General features: G+C 46.7%; 2 protein-coding genes across 2 annotated transcripts in view; both read right to left on the reverse strand.

Moving 5' to 3' along the window:
• The window catches only part of LOC143740588 (apolipoprotein L3-like), a 130,680-nt gene that overhangs the window by 59,033 nt on the left and 54,469 nt on the right, over positions 1–17,178 (reverse strand). The window lies entirely within an intron of this gene.
• On the reverse strand, positions 2,112–14,487 carry LOC143740585 (apolipoprotein L6-like). The gene is made up of 7 exons (XM_077232553.1): positions 14,401–14,487; positions 12,702–12,896; positions 11,707–11,766; positions 5,738–5,812; positions 5,291–5,342; positions 3,789–3,819; positions 2,112–3,297 (listed from the first exon to the last, which is right to left on the reverse strand). The coding sequence occupies exons 1-7, from the start codon at positions 14,407–14,409 to the stop codon at positions 2,580–2,582; spliced, it is 1,140 nt and encodes a 379-aa protein (XP_077088668.1). The 5' UTR covers positions 14,410–14,487; the 3' UTR covers positions 2,112–2,579.

Raw genomic sequence — 17,178 nt, forward strand, 5'->3', positions numbered from 1 at the left:
GGGGCGGCTCGCTGACAGCGACAGCAGGCTGTTTCGTATATAGCGTCCCGATAGCTGTGAATGGGGAGTGCTTTATAATCACTTTGTGGTGTGCGAGCGGCGCCGTGCGGGGCGTGCATGTTAGTAAGCGTGGGCGCTCGTGAGCGGGCACGGGACTTACATTCATAGCCTGACCGATAGAAGGCTGCACTTTGTGCTGGCGTTTAATGCCGTGTGCGGAGTGCTTATTAGTAAGCATGAGCGCCTGCAAGCGGGCGCGAGACTTACATTCATATTCTGACTCATGTGAGGCTGCACTTCGTGGTGCGCGCGCAGCACTATGTGCGAAGTGCTGTTTAGTAAGCGTGAGCGCTTGCGAGCGGGCACGAGACTTACATTCACAACATGATTTATATGAGCTGCACTCTGTGATGCGCGTGACTTGGCCGTGTAATAGAGCGGGCAGATAGATGTGGGCACGGGCTCGTGGGCACATTTTCTGCAGATAACAATCGAGCGGCATTTGGCAGCTTTATGAGAGTGGGCTCTCTGGGTGACACAGGAAGTGCTGTGTTTGTGTGTAGGGGTGAGCACTGTGGCGTGGGCACTTTTTCTACACTTAAAACACCATCGGCGTGAGCCGGATAACCAGGCATTATGCTCCTTCTGAGATTTCTCTGGTTCGCTGTAAAAACGGCGGTTGTGTGCAGGCGAGCAGGTAGTGTTACCGACTCGTTGACTGCTAAAGGACCTACTGCAGTAGCCTGTGTTAAGGTTAAAAAAGTTAAAAGTTTTGATGGTAGTCCGGCCGCGGCGAGACTTAACCCTCTTTTCCCTCTCACTGATCCTAGGATGGCTTCGCGTGCTCAGTCTTCAGCGTAATCTTTGGCCGCGGCCCACGTGGGGGGCGAGGGGGGGGATCGGTCTGCTGCGGTTAGCTGAGCACGATCTGGGGCGGCCGCCCTGTCTCTGCGAAGAGTGGCTGGACTGTCTCGGTTGAGCTGGGCGCTGTGTGGTGGCTCGTGCAGGCGGCTCGCGTGGGTGACCTGCAGCGGAGCTAGCAAGTTCATGGCTTGCGATGCTTTCTCAACCTCAGAAAAGCGGTCGATGATTCCATTCACTGCCGGGCCAAAAAGACCAGTGTGGGAGAGAGGAGCGTCGAGGAAAGCGGTCCGCTCAGACTCTCTCATGTCAGCCAGCTTCAACCATAGGTGTTTTTCAGTGACAGTCAGCGGGGCCATGCATCGTCCTAGGGCTTGAGCTGCAGCCTTGGTAGCGCAAAGGGAGAGATCCGTTGAGCTCCTCAGGTCCGTTACAGCAGCTGGATCCGGGCCTTTCTCGTCCCATTCACGGAGGAGATCGGCTTGCAGGATCTGTAATACAGCCATGGAGTGCAGGTCGGAAGCTGCTTGTCCGGCGGCGGTGTAGGCGCGACCGACAAGAATAGATGTGGTCCGGCAGGCTTTAGACGGCAATGCAGACATTGAGCGCCATCTCGCGGAGGGCGGGCAAAGATGTGCAGCAACCGCTTCCTCAACCTTAGGGATTGAGCTGTATCCTTTCTCGGCGGCGCCGACCACTTGGGAGAGCGACGCGGAGACAGAGGATTGGAGCCTCGCGGAGAATGGTGCGTTCCACGATTTTGAAAGCTCAGTGTGCAGCTCTGGGAGGAAGGGTGCAGACCTGACAGCGGGCGCTTGACGGCGGTGACTCTGAAGAAAACAGCCGTCGAGTCTGTTGTGCGCGGGCTCCTTAGGCGGCGACCACTCGAGCCCGAGGCGGTCAACGGCCTGTGAAAGGAGGCGCATCAGCTCAGCCTCCACTCCGGCGCGGGTCCTGCCGGATTCCTGGATTGAGGAGGCGGCAGAGTGCTGAGAACTCGACCATTCCTCATTATCAGAAGCCAGGATGGAACAACTGTCTCCCGCGGCGGGCGCTTCCGCCTCATCATCGGACGCATTGTACCTCTCTCTGTCTTGTGTTAATAGAGTCTCTTTATAATCTCTGTCATTTTGTCTCTTCATGATTTGCGTAACATTATAAACAGAAAGAAATTTACTGAAAGAAATGGATTGGAGAAATAATGGCATTTACAAACACATGAAATTTAATCAAACAGCAATTCAATTTCAGGAAAAAGTTTTTATTAATATTTGACACTTTTGCAAACATAAAACATATAATAGGGGTGAGAGAGGCACAACCTAACGCAGAGCTAGATGTAACACACTAGTTTTAAACACTTTTAATAATTGAAATAATAATTATTATGTTTTGAACTATGCTGTATAGCTGTGTGTTGAGGTGTGTTTGTTGTCAAACTCAAAAATGTGTTTATTTTTAAATATTAAAAAATGTCATTATTTTTTATGAAAAACTTGATAATTGTATTTTGAGAAAACATTTTAGTTTGTCTTGTATATATGTTTGGATTAGATTAGATAACATTTTAAGCTGTCATATGGTCATGTTACAATGAAATTGTTTACAAACTAAAATGTTTTCTCAATAAAATACAATCATCAAGTTTTTCATATAAAATAATGGCATTTTTTAATAATTAAAAATAAACTAATTTTAAGAAAGTCAAAAAGCATTAGTTAGTGCCCGCTCTCCTCTTCTTTCTGCAGTTTATCTCTCATGTCCAACAGCTCCGTCAACCCGGCCTGAATCTGTCCTGCCACCTCACAGATCTGCTGTGCGAATTTGCTCTTTGCCTCTTTCTTTAACTTTTGGGAATTTTTATCAGTGAAGAACAAATCCATGCCGAGTGCGAAGCCCTGAATTGCACCTGAGGATTTGTTTATCACACTGAGAGCCCCCGACGTCCCGCCTGCGATCTCGACTAGCCTCACGATCTGTGCAGATTTCACCCTCACACCTTTCAGTTTCTCCATCTCTGAGTTGATATCATTCAAGTAAACTTCAATGTCGTTCATCTCTCTTTGGTACTCTTTCAAGATCGATTCCACCTTTTTCCGGACCTGTTTTTTTTTTACTTTATTGGTGATGGCGGCCGATGCGCCGGTGACCCCGCCAGCAGCCGCGACCCCGATCCCGAGCGCGGTGACCGCTAGAGACGCGCCCATAGTCACGGGAGCTAGCAGGATTCCCGCCACGGCTGCCACTCCGCCAACCGCTCCGGTCGTTCCTCCGGTGATCCGGGCGATTCTCGTCCCTTTCCGCGTTTTATCCAGGCTTGCAGCCACGGCCTCAAGCTCAGAGATTTGCCTTTGCAGAGAGTTTGCACAAAATGGCAGTTGAGAAACAAAGCGCTTAAGAGCATTTTTAAAACTCTCCTCTCGGTCCATGTTGACCCTGCAAAGATAAAAGTGCATAAATGAAGCAGGCTCTTGTGCTACCGGCTTTACCGAAATTAGGGATGCACCGATATAAAAATGTTGGCCGATACCGATAACCAATAATTCTTTATATTTGAAAGCCGATAACCGATATATTGGCCGATAAATCTAAATCCAAATTTTTATATAATTTTTAAGAGCCTGATTACAAAAACAAAAGTCTCAACATTAAAAGCCATGTCTTTAGCACACAATAGTGATGTTCTCATTATAATGCATATATACCGATTTTGTGCTGCACATGTTGCACTTTACTGCATGTTTTTTCTTTTTTAAGGGATTCCAATCATATCTGAAGGAAATAATACATTATTTATCGGCTTTAATATAACGATAACGATTACAGTAAAAATTAACATATATCGACTGATACCGATATGGTGGCCAATATATAGTGCATCCCTAGTTGAAATAGATATGTATAAAGAATCTAATGATTTACTTTACCCGGAGTCTGAATCTGAACTCTCTGATGGATCTGTAGATCATACATAAAAAAACCCCCACAGTTTTCAGTTTCAGTGTCTCATTGACAGAAAGTGTGTTTAACCACAAAATAATTCAGCTTTAACTCAGCTGGATATCTGCTGGATAATTAGATTGCAAATTTTATTTGATTACAAATTTTATTTATATTGCACTTTTCCAAACAAATCAATGCAGTTCAAAGTGCTTTACAGGCAAAAAAGAAACAATAGATACAATAGATTTTTTAAAACATTAGACCCATTAAAAAACAGGAATAAGAATAAAGGGTTACACTTTATTTTAAGGTGTCATTGTTACAGTGTAATTAAATATTTAAGTACAGTGTAATATTAATTAACTACATGTACTTAGGCCCCGTCCACACTACTGCGTTTTCGTTTAAAAACGGAGACCTTTTGCTACGTTTGCACCTCCCGTCCACACTAAAACGGGAAAAACGAAGACCCAAAACGGAGAAGTTTAGAAACGCTGCAGCTCCGTTTTTCGTTTTGAATCTCCGGAGGGCGTTTTAGTGTAGACGGGACAAAACGGAGGAGTTTAGAAACGATGACGTAGAAGGTCACGCTCGGCTCTATGATTGGGTGTCATCACCCATGACGTATCCTTCCCTGATTCGTCAGCCACCCATCACATGTCCCGTCACCGGAAGAAAACAAACAAAAACATTCTGGACTACGTAGCTGATGTTAGTGAGTGCAACATGGATAACGAATTACAAGCGTTACTGACTTTGATGTCTTTGTTAGCAGCTGTTGTGCAAGCAAATTCTGCATTTTACAATGCTATAACTGCCTACATGCGCCGGAGGCAAACTATTATTCGAGCGATCTATGACAATTCCCGTGGGCAGCGGCGGTCCATGAAAAGAAATCTCTGGTCTTCGACATTTTCGAATCTTTGCAGAGGTAGCTAACGTTACTTGCTTCCTCATCAAATCTGAGGAATAGTCCATCCGTTTCCTGTTTACACCGGCACGCGCATGCACAGTGTTGGAGAATGGTCACGTGATCCGAGTTTTCAGTCGTTTTAATGTGGACGGAGATCAATTCTAATACGCAGCTAAAACGCTGGTGTGGACGGAGATCGTTTTCGTTTTAATTCTCCGTTTTTAAACGAAAACGCAGTAGTGTGGACGGGGCCTTACTATAGGGTTAGGGTAGGATTTGGTTGAGGGTTAATTGCATGTAATTAGGCATGATTTACTGTTATTACTATGGTAATTACATGTAACATATGTAACAAGGACACTGTAAAATAAAGTGTTACCGAATAAAGTTAACAAGGATTAGCTAAGGCATAAAATGACTAAAAATTAAGAAAAACATGTTAAATATATATTTTTAAAATGCATCATAAGATATTACAGGAATATGTTTTTGTTTTATATTTTGCATAAACAAAATATATTTTTAATTTATGATTTTTAATTTAAACCCATTAATATTTTCAGCACATCTTACTTCTGTTTGGTCTCTTACTGAAACCGTTCCCCTCCAATGAGCTTTTGCTGCCCTGATGGAAAGAGAGCAAAGCTTCAGTCACACTTAAAAAAATATTGAGAATATTTTTCAAAATCTGAATATCTTAACATGATTCAATACAAAATATCAAATCGAGTATTGTTTATTATAAAAGAAAGCTGCACTAACACACTTTACAGCAAACTTGAGATGCTAAACCCGTAGATTGAAGATTAAGACAGTCAGTATTGTGTGTGTTTGTGGTTATTAGTGGATGATGTTATTCTCTACATTCTTGAGCTGAACTTCAGACGTCGACTTTAAAATAACCAAAACACACCAAACATAAGAAGTGACACTTGATCTTATGAATGACAATCAGACAAATACTTTATAATGTATGTTTTTATGTCCTTTTATTGAGGTAGACTCATGAAAGTAAATGACCTGCAAGTTCCTGTCCTGAAATCCTCCATGATCCGGCAGAGCTGCCATGAGAAGGGCATCCCTCTGTGTTTTGATCTGGAAACACACAATGCTGTCATGATTGAACTCTGTGTTTATTTCAAACATCTCAAAGCAGATCCTTTCATTGATGATGTAGTCAACTATTTTAGCTACAGGGTTCTTATACTGTAAAATGAAATTCCAGGACTTTCAAGGAGTTTACAAGCACTACTTTTTTGGTTTTCAAAGACTTCAATCAGAGATCTCACTTATCAAACAATATCTTTATTATATTTCAAATTCTAAAAAAGGTAAACAGACCTAAATAAACCAATAAAAGGTACAAATTAAGTGCAGCGGATGCAATGACTGTGGAAACTTTAACCATTGAAAGGATACTATGACAAAGATATTTTCTCCCATGAATAAATGATTGACCTGAAGAATTAATCATATTCTTGGATATTTATGAGCAATATTACACTCATAGTCATGTGAAATGGCTCTATATCTGTATCAGACGGGCTGCAGCTTCATTATGTGTGAAAAGATTGCTTTATCAATCAAATTAAACACTTATAATTTCACATATTGTCTTTCAATGATTCAAGCGCTTTTCAGGAACCTTTTCATAAACATGGCTATTTCTGTTATGTGTAGTGTATGTTTTGTTTGCCTGTGTCACCCAGTTTGTACCTGTGTTTCTTTGATTTAATCCATATCACCTGTTGTCTCGTTAATCAGTCATCAGTTCATTTGCCCCAACTGTGTCTCATTTCCCTTGTCTGTTCGGTGTACATAAGCCCGGTGTTTCAGTCTGTTCCTTCTCTGTTGTTGTCACTACATGCGTAGTTGTTCTGTTCCTGTTCACTGTGAGTCCTCTCCGTGTAATATCTAGTTTGTTTAAATAAACACTGCTGCAATTAAGATCCTGCTTCTTTGCCTGCTTCAATCAGCCCGTGACAGAACGACAGACCCAAAAAATGGATTTTGCAGCAGTGGAGATCCTCCTCCTCTCCCAGGAGGCTCAGTCCTTCGAGGCCCACACACAGAGATATTTGGACTCAGTACCTTATGTTCATTATGATGACACCAGCTTCTGTGTGTTCTTCCAAGGCACGCCTGCCCGGAGATGGGCCTTGGGGGAACTTCGAGGAGTATGTGGAGTGGGTGCTGTGGCATAATGGGTCTTCGTTCACTGTTGGGCACTGCGCCAGCAATGAAGAGTCTCGTCCCCGCTGAGACTGCCCTGCCTGAGTCTCCACCATGGTCACCCATAGGGTGCTCTCCACCATGGCCACCCAAAGGGTCCTCTCCACCATGGCCACCTGAAGGGTCCTCTCCACCATGGCCACCCGAAGGGTCATCTCCACCATGGCCCCCCGAAGGATCACCTCCGCCATGGCCACCCAAAGGGTCCTCTTGACCATGGCCACCCGAAGGGTGCTCTCCGCCATGGCAACCTGAAGGGTCCTCTCCACCATGGCCGCCCGAAGGATCACCTCCGCCATGGCCACCCAAAGGGTCCTCTCGACCATGGCCACCCGAAGGGTGCTCTCCGCCACGGCCCCCCGAAGGGTGCTCTCCGCCAAGGCCACCCGAAGTGTGCTCTTCGCCACGGCCACCCGAAGGGTGCTTTCCGCCACGGCCGCCAAAAGGGTCCTCTCCACCACGGCCGCCCGAAGGGTCATCTCCACCGTGGCCACCCGAAGGGTCATCTCCGCCATGGCCACCCGAAGGGTGCTCTCCGTCACGGCCACCCGAAGGGTGCCCTCCGCCACGGCCACTCAAAGGGTCCTCTCCACCACGGCCGCCCAAAGGGTCATCTCCGCCATGGCCACCCGAAGAGTGCTCTCCGCCATTGCCACCTGAAGGGTGCTCTCCGCCATGGCCACCCGAAGGGTCATCACCGCCTAGGCCACCTGAAGGGTGCTCTCCGCCATGGCCACCCGAAGGGTCATCTCCGCCACGGACACCCGAAGGGTGCTCTCCGCCACGGCCACCTGAAGGGTGCTCTCCGCCGCGGCCACTCGAAGGGTGCCCTCCGCCACGGCCACTCAAAGGGTCCTCTCCACCATGGCCACCTGAAGGGTCCTCTCCACCATGGCTGCCCAAAGGGTCCTCTCCACCATGGCCACCCGAAGGGTCCTCTCCACCATGACCACCCGAAGGGTCCTCTCCACCATGGCCACCCGAAGGGTCCTCTCCACCATGGCCGCCCGAAGGATCACCTCCACCATGGCCGCCTGAAAAATCGTCTCCGCCATGGCCGCTGAAGGGTCATCTCCGCCACACCACCCGAAGGGTTATCTCCGCCATGGCAACCCGAAGGGTCCTCTCTACCATGGCCACCCGAAGGGTGCTCTCCACAATGGCCACCCGAAGGGTCCTCTCCACCACGGCCCCCCAAAGGGTCATCTCCGCCATGGCCACCCGAAGGGTGCTCTCCGCCACGGCCACCCGAAGGGTGGTCTCCGCCACGCCACCTGAAGGGTTATCTCCACCATGGCAACCGAAGGGTCCTCTCTACCATGGCCACCTGAAGGGTGCTCTCCACCATGGCCACCCGAAGGGTCCTCTCCACCATGGCCACCTGAAGGGTCCTCTCCACCATGGCCACCTGAAGGGTCCTCTCCACCATGGCCGCCCGAAGTGTCCTCTCCACCATGGCCACCCGAAGGGTCCTCTCCACCATGACCACCCGAAGGGTCCTCTCCACCATGGCCACCCGAAGGGTCCTCTCCACCATGACCACCCGAAGGGTCCTCTCCACCATGGCCACCCGAAGGGTCCTCTCCACCATGGCCCTCTCCACCAAGGGTGCTCACCCGAAGGGTGCTCTCCGCCATGGCCACCCGAAGGGTGCTCTCCGCCACGGGCACCCAAAGGGTCCTCTCCACCACGACCGCCCAAAGGGTCATCTGCTCCATGGCCACCGGGAAGGGTGCTCTCCGCCATGGCCACCCGAAGGGTCATCTCCGCCATGGCCACCCGAAGGGTGCTCTCCGCCATGGCCACCCGAAGGGTGCTCTCCGCCATGGCCACCCGAAGGGTCATCTCCACCATGGCCACCTGAAGGGTCCTCTCCACCATGGCTGCCCAAAGGGTCCTCTCCACCATGGCCGCCCAAAGGGTCCTCTCCACCATGGCCGCCCGAAGGGTCCTCTCCACCATGGCCACCCGAAGGGTCCTCTCCACCATGACCATCCGAAGGGTCCTCTCCACCATGGCCACCCGAAGGGTCCTCTCCACCATGACCACCCGAAGGGTCCTCTCCACCAGGGCCACCCGAAGGGTCCTCTCCACCATGGCCCTCTCCACCAAGGGTGCTCACCCGAAGGGTGCTCTCCGCCATGGCCACCCGAAGGGTGCTCTCCGCCATGGCCACCAGAAGGGTGCTCTCCGCCACGGCCACCGGAAGAGTGCTCTCCGCCACGGCCACCCAAAGGGTGCTCTCCGTCACGGCCACCCGAAGGGTGCCCTCCGCCATGGCCACCCGAAGGGTGCTCTCCGCCATGGCCACCCGAAGGGTCATCTCCACCATGGCCACCTGAAGGGTCCTCTCAATCATGGCTGCCCAAAGGGTCCTCTCCACCATGGCCGCCCGAAGGGTCCTCTCCACCATGGCCACCGGAAGGGTGCTCTCCGCCACGGGCACCCGAAGGGTCCTCTCCACCACGACCGCCCAAAGGGTCATCTCCGCCATGGCCATCTGAAGGGTGCTCTCCGCCATGGCCACCCGAAGGGTCATCTCCGCCATGGCCACCCGAAGGGTGCTCTCCGCCACGGCCACCGGAACAGTGCTCTCCGCCACGGCCACCCGAAGGGTGCTCTCCGCCACGGCCACCCGAAGGGTGCTCTCCACCACGGCCACCCGAAGGGTGCTCTCCGCCATGGCCACCCGAAGGGTGCTCTCCGCCACGGCCACCCGAAGGGTCCTCTCCACCACGACCGCCCAAAGGGTCATCTCCGCCATGGCCACCTGAAGGGTGCTCTCCGCCATGGCCACCCGAAGGGTCATCTCCGCCATGGCCACCAGAAGGGTGCTGTCCGCCACGGCCACCCGAAGGGTGCTCTCCGTCATGGCCACACGAAGGGTCATCTCCGCCATGGCCACCCGAAGGGTGCTCTCAGTCATGGCCACCCGAAGGGTCATCTCCACCATGGCCACCTGAAGGGTCCTCTCCGCCATGGCCACCCGAAGGGTGCTCTCCGCCACGGCCACCCGAAGGGTCCTCTCCGTCATGGCCACACGAAGGGTCATCTCCGCCATGGCCACCCGAAGGGTGCTCTCAGTCATGGCCACCCGAAGGGTCATCTCCACCATGGGCACCTGAAGGGTCCTCTCCACCATGGCTGCCCAAAGGGTCCTCTCCAGTATGGCCACCCGAAGGGTCCTCTCCACCATGACCACCCGAAGGGTCCTCTCCACCATGGCCGCCCGAAGAATCACCTCCGCCATGGCCGCCCGAAGGATCACCTCCGCCATGGCCACCCAAAGGGTCCTCTCGACCATGGCCACCCGAAGGATGCTCTCTACCATGGCCACTCGAAGGGTCCTCTCCGCCACGGCCACCCGAAGGGTCCTCTCCGTCATGGCCACACGAAGGGTCATCTCCGCCATGGCCACCCGAAGGTTGCTCTCAGTCATGGCCACCCGAAGGGTCATCTCCACCATGGCCACCTGAAGGGTCCTCTCCACCATGGCTGCCCAAAGGGTCCTCTCCAGTATGGCCACCCGAAGGGTCCTCTCCACCATGACCACCCGAAGGGTCCTCTCCACCATGACCACCCGAAGGGTCCTCTCCACCATGGCCACCCGAAGGGTCCTCTCCACCATGGCCGCCCGAAGAATCACCTCCGCCATGGCCGCCCGAAGGATCACCTCCGCCATGGCCACCCAAAGGGTCCTCTCGACCATGGCCATCCCGAAGGATGCTCTCTACCATGGCCACTCGAAGGGTCCTCTCCGCCATGGCCACTCGAAGGGTCATCTCCGCCACGGCCACCCGAAGGGTCCTCTCCACCATGGCCACCCAAACGGTGCTCTCCGCCATGGCCACCTGAAGGGTCCTCTCCACCATGGCCGCCCGAAGAATCACCTCCGCCATGGCCGCCCGAAGGATCACCTCCGCCATGGCCACCCAAAGGGTCCTCTCGACCATGGCCACCCGAAGGATGCTCTCTACCATGGCCACTCGAAGGGTCCTCTCCGCCATGGCCACTCGAAGGGTCATCTCCGCCACGGCCACCCGAAGGGTCATCTCCGCCACGGCCAACCGAAGGGTCCTCTCCACCATGGCCGCCCGAAGGATCACCTCCACCATGGCCACCCGAAGGGTACTCTCCGCCATGGCCACCCGAAGGGTGCTCTCCACCATGGTTGCCCAAAAGGTCATATCCGCCATGGCTACCTGAACAGCCTGCTCTGATGTTAACGTGTAACGTGCCTGAAAACGCAAAGTTTTGAAAACGGGTTTCAAAGTGCAAGTTTTGAAAAAAGGTCTTTGTGTAAATAGCAAAAACGCGAATTTTATGAAGACGATGACGTCATGCACATGCGTATTACGTGTTCAGTCTGTAGCGTTTCATCGCCATCTAGTGCCCTGGCAGCAGAATACAGCGTTTTTAGTTGTTTTCGCGGATCCGTGTGAATGGGGATCGTTTTGACAATGGTGTTGTCTTTATGCGGAAAACTCAAAGGAAAAACGTCTCCACTTTAAGTGTATTGTTGTCTTGTAAACGTACCCTAAGCTCTCAAAAGGTTCAACAAGTTGTAGTTACGAGTTCTATAAGGACATTAACGTTTTTTACGAGAAATTGGAATTTCATAATCATCATATGTTATGCTGTGAAATTACGTTCCCTTTCAAGGGCTCAAAAACGCTGTTTTGAAATCGCGCATACAGTGTCAACCTTGAAATTTCACAAATATCCTGATAATCAATAAAGATTACAGATTCTCTCACCTTCCAGGGCTCTTGAGCACATTGCCCCGATCGCGGTGCTGGTAGAGGAGGAGAAGAAGGCTGTAAAACAGATCAGAAATCATTCAAAACCACTGAAAATCTTGAGCTTGGAAATCAATTGTGGCCACGATTTACTAAAACAAGGGAATGAATTCTCAAGTCATAGGAACAAATTCTTAATTTGTGGCCACTATATATATTTTTTGTTTGCATGTCACATGCGGTGCTCCGTAACATTTGGCAAAAACACTTGTTTTTGTTTTGTTAGCACCGGTGAGTAATGCAAAAGTAAAGTGTAAAAGTGCATTACTTTCCATAAAAAGTATCCAGATACTGCAATTACTTACTTGTTTAGGAAATAATGCTGTATTGTAACGCATTACTTCAATTATCAAATATCAAATGAATCAAACGTGAGAGCAAAGACATTTATAATGTTACAATGTATTTCAAATCAATGCTGATCTTTTCAACTTTCCATTCATCAAATAATTCTGAGAAATAAAATGTATGACGGTTTCCACAAAAATATGAAGAAGCACACATTTTTTGAACATTGATAATAACCAGAAATGTTTCTTGAGCTGTAAATCAGTATACCTGTTTTAGCAAGTCGATATTCTCATTTTATCAACATTTTAAATATGGCACTTGTTATGATACAGTTTTGCACTGGCTATTAGATGATATTTAAAAATCAAATCTCTCCTCATTTTTGACTTTCACGCATTTTGTTCATTTGAACAGACTCGACATAGTGAAAACTGTTTGATATGTCTGAAATACTGGCCCACTTTTGACCTGAAATTCACCGTCTGACAAAATCATTCCACATCTAACCTGATGTCAGCATCACTTCAAAAATGTCACTAAAGAAAAAATATGACAAGAAATGCACAAACAAAACATTTGATGACAGAAATCTGCTAAATCAAGCTCAGAGAGAAGCTCTTGCATTATTTGTAAGTGTGTCTAAACAGCATCTCTTCGAGCACCTGACGGCTGTCCAGCAGGGCTGAGATGTCTTCATACAGGTGTTGATCGTGAGACGGGCCGGTTCTGACGGGTTCTGGTGAAGCACGATGAGGGGGAAACACTTCATATGTTGGAGAAAAGTCACACGGACGTTTCTCTGAACTGTTTCTGCTTCTTTGATCAGGTTTTTTTGGGACTGGCGGGGGAGGCCTTACCTAAGACGTACATCAATGTACAAAAGCATTAATGAAAACAATTAATTTGACAAAACTGTTGTGATTTTTACATCTCTTTCTTAACTCATTATCTGATTAGAATGTTGAATGTTAGGGTTAGGTACAAAACTAGATGCAAAATATCTTGCAACGTTGCATTCTTTCCGTATCGCATAGCATACACATTTTAAAAGGTATGCATAGTTGGAATACCATATGTTCAAAAGTTTGGATACAGTAAGCTTTTAAAAAAAATACTGATCTAAAGTGACAGTAAAGACATTTATAATGTTACAAATGTTTATTTCAAATAAATGCTGCTCTTTAGAACTTTCTATTCATCAAAGAATCCTGAGAAATAAAATGTATGACGGTTTCCACAGAAATCTGAAACTGTTTTCAAGACTGATAATAATCATAAATGTTTCTTGAGCATCAAATCATCATATTATAGTGATTTCTGAAGGATCATGTGACACTGAAGACTGGAGTAATGATGCTGAAAATTCGGCTTTATCACAGGAATAAATAACACTTTACTATATATCAGACATCCCAAGTGTGTGTGCAAATATGCCTCATGAAGCGCATATATGACGTTCCATTTTAAGGGCTCAAAAACGCTGTTCGGAAATCACACATACAGTGTCATTTGAGAGTTGTTTATTTGAGAGTTTAATGAGTTTGACAGCCGTGTTTACAGGAATCCACTGGTCTGACTGGTTCAGCTGGTCCTGATCAATCAACAGTCTGTCACTGCAGAAAGTCTTTCACTTTTAATACACAATCAAAAGCTTGAACTTTTATATCCTGATAATCAATAAAGATTACAGATTCTCTCACCTTCCAGGGCTCTTGAGCCAGGAGCGCAGTGGCAATCGGGAGAGACGGGACTTTTCCCGGTGGGCCGGTAGTGTTTCGAGGTCGCGAGGGCCCGTCTGATAATTGTTATACATCACAAGTTCTTAGCAACATCATCCGCTGCCCGATTGTCAAACTGTGCAGCATCTCTGCTCAAATTTCATTTAATAAAATGACTTTGCCACGCGGAAAGACGGGAACGCGCAGAGATCTTCTTCGGGCGATTGAGCCGGGCTTACAATGGCATTTGCAGAGTTATCGTATACTCATGTTATCATGTATATTTCTATATAGCCTATGTATAGAAATATAAATTATGTAATAATAAACAACATGACGTTCAAATATCATCGCTCTTAAAAGAAAATGTTCTTTTTAGGGGATCCTGTCATTGGGATAATTTTAAGGATTTAGTTTTTTCTCACTTTTAATTAAAACTTTTATTTTATTAGTTTAACAGCTCGTAAACATACTTCATCACTTTTCTTTTCACAAAAATTTCAATTATTATTAGTATTATGCAATCATTTAAGACATTTCTCCTTGAATAGTACTTTTTTTTTGGCATTATGAATTCTATAAAATTGAAATGTATGAAATACACAGAGATTTGTAGGTTTAGAGTACCAGTTGAATCACTTACGTTTGGCATGTTCTGTAGATGTGTAATGCTCGAGTTCTTGTGTCTCAGTGCGTGAGAGACCAGCTCTTATACAGAAATATCAGTCATAAGTCATGCAGAATATGTGCCTCCTTTCTCAGTTCAAAATACTTTCACTAAGGACAGAAACAAGCATTTACCAACATTATCTTCCAAATGTCAATTTTTGTGTCTTGAAGATCTAGTGAGCTCTAGGTTTAATGGCATGAGAATGAAAGATTTTATTTTATAAGACGATGAACTGATAGTTTCTCCGGATTTTCTCCAGGTTCTTTCAGTATTTTAGTGGGTATTGGATCTAATTAACATGTTGTTGGTTTAGATGCAATGATAAGTTTATTTAGCTCTTTCTTGTCTTATAGTTGTAAAGCACTGCAATTGTTCTTAAAGGGCAATAATTCATCATAAAACGCTGTCAAAGGTTGTACATTTACTATTGTTTTTTTTTTGTGTTTTTTTACTATTGTATTTCTGATGCATTGATTTTCTCAGTGGAGAAATTCATAGTCATTACTGATAAACTGTAATGGGATATTCAGTTCTCGGTTTATTGTTAATCTAAACAAGAACCTGATTGGTTTGGTTATTTTCCATGAGTTTGACGAGATGCTTTTAGAGCCTTTTTATAACGGGAAATGCTGTCTTTCCAAGCGATTATAAATTAGTTTGTTTTTCAAAATATGTAACGCAAGTTACTTTGTTTTCCCATTTATTGACTGGCACCTTGTTGAGAGAAACCAGGAGTAATGCAGAGGCATTGTGTGTGAACATGATGGTTATTAGTCCTAGACTAAATGTGAGCACTTGCACGCAAGTAACAGGCTTATTCCTCAAAATCAATAAAAACAGTCAAATGCAAACTCACACACAATCCTGCAATAATTAAATGTGAGATAATTCAAATATACTTTATGTATTTAATCTCACTTTATTAACCAATTCAACTGTGCCATTAAGCAAAAAAGACTTTAGATCAGGGGTTTCCAAACCCCCCAAAATATCCCAAAGATATCTCTGCGCCCAAGTAGCAGTGCTTTGTCTGTGATTCCCCCCAATATAGTCCCAAGTCGATATCTGCAGGAAATCGCCTATGCTGCGTTCCAGTCCACTTTTAGACATGCACTTGCGAACTTCCCTAAGCACTTCCCCCGGGGGAATCCCTGCCGCCATTTTGAAGTGCGTTCCACTTCGTGAAGAGGACGAGGGAAGTTTATATGGACAGACCCTCGACACCTCGATTTTGACCGAGGGAGCAAGTCTACTTCATATGTACACTTCAGGCAGCTCCATATACCACAATGCAATACGATTGTGACGTCACTGCAGATCTCGTCTAATCACCATCACCACAAACAACTCTATGATATATTAATTAGATTTTTTTGTATATAAAACAACCCAAACACGCCCATATACATTTGGATGCTGCATTAAACAAATTCTTAAAGGGAAAATTTTTTTAAATAATAAATCAACTCCATAGCTGATTCCAAATGATCAAGGGCTTAGGACGTTCCAGTTCAGCCCATTGCAGTTTCCGCCAGAAGTGGGCACTCGTGCAACGTAAGCAATGACGCACATCCGAGTGAACGAGGCGGAGGGAAGTTAGCGAGTGAAGGGCATGTCAATTTTGGACTGGAACGCAGCCCTAGTCTTCTTCTTCTTCTTCTTCTTCTTCTTCTTCTTCGTCTTCTTCTTCTTCTTCTTCTTTGGGGTTTTACGGCAGCCGGCATCCAATAAGTTGCATTGCTGCCATCTATGGTACTAGCACCTAAGTGCACTATATCCTATTATACAATCCAGTATCTTTTAGAAAATTGAGAAGACACAGCTTTCACCTTGTGCTTGACCCTACTTCTAAAATATTTTTTAGAGATACTTCTTCGAAGCCGATTACTCACATTTCTCTGAGTAGATTTTGTCTTTGGTTGTCATACTTTCTACAAGAAATCAAAACATGTTGCACTGTCTCAGGTTCGACATGAACAGAAGCCACTCTGGTGTTTTCCTAAAATAAATAAAGTGCTCTTCAGAAACGTTTGACCAATCCTCATTTTAGAAATAATGACCTCTTCCTCACGTCTAATCTCTCCTCCTTTACAAACATTAACTGAATAAGTTACCTCTCCTGCCTGCCTTAGTTTTCTTGCTCCCAGAGCTGTTGCCATTTCTAAATTTTTCCTTGCCACACAATACTTTTACCCTCCGCTTTGGACAGATTTAAGTTGACATCTATTGTTTCCTTTTGAGCAGCTTCCTTGGCCAACCTATCAACCTTTTCATTTGTTGCAATACCTACATGAGCTGGGACCCATACAAATGATATTTCTACCCCTCTCCTTTTCACATCTCTAATTGCCAGAAGAATATCATATACAAGGTCTTGTCGACTCTTTGAGGTCCCTTTCCCCATACTATTAATAGCTGACACAGAGTCACTACATATCAACACTTTATGGTTCTGAATCTGCTCAGTCCATTGCACTGCCATCAGGATTGCATATAATTCCACTGAAAACACACTTAGGAAATTTGAGGTTCTCTTACAAACTTGGGCAATCCACTTCTGAACAAAAAAAGCTGCTCCTGTAGCACCTGTTTCCTGATCTTTTGAACCATCGGTAAAGATTAATATGTGCTCCTGATATCTTTCTATTATATGACACTGAAATTCATGCACCAAATCTGATTCAGGATTCTCTGACTTAATCCCAAGTATCTCTAAATCAGTCCTTGGGACCTCCAATTGCCATAAAGGAA

The sequence above is a fragment of the Siphateles boraxobius genome, unplaced genomic scaffold, assembly GCF_051911475.1.
Source record: "Siphateles boraxobius isolate OS27281-9 unplaced genomic scaffold, OSU_SipBor_1 174, whole genome shotgun sequence".
Taxonomy (NCBI): Eukaryota; Metazoa; Chordata; class Actinopteri; order Cypriniformes; family Leuciscidae; genus Siphateles; species Siphateles boraxobius.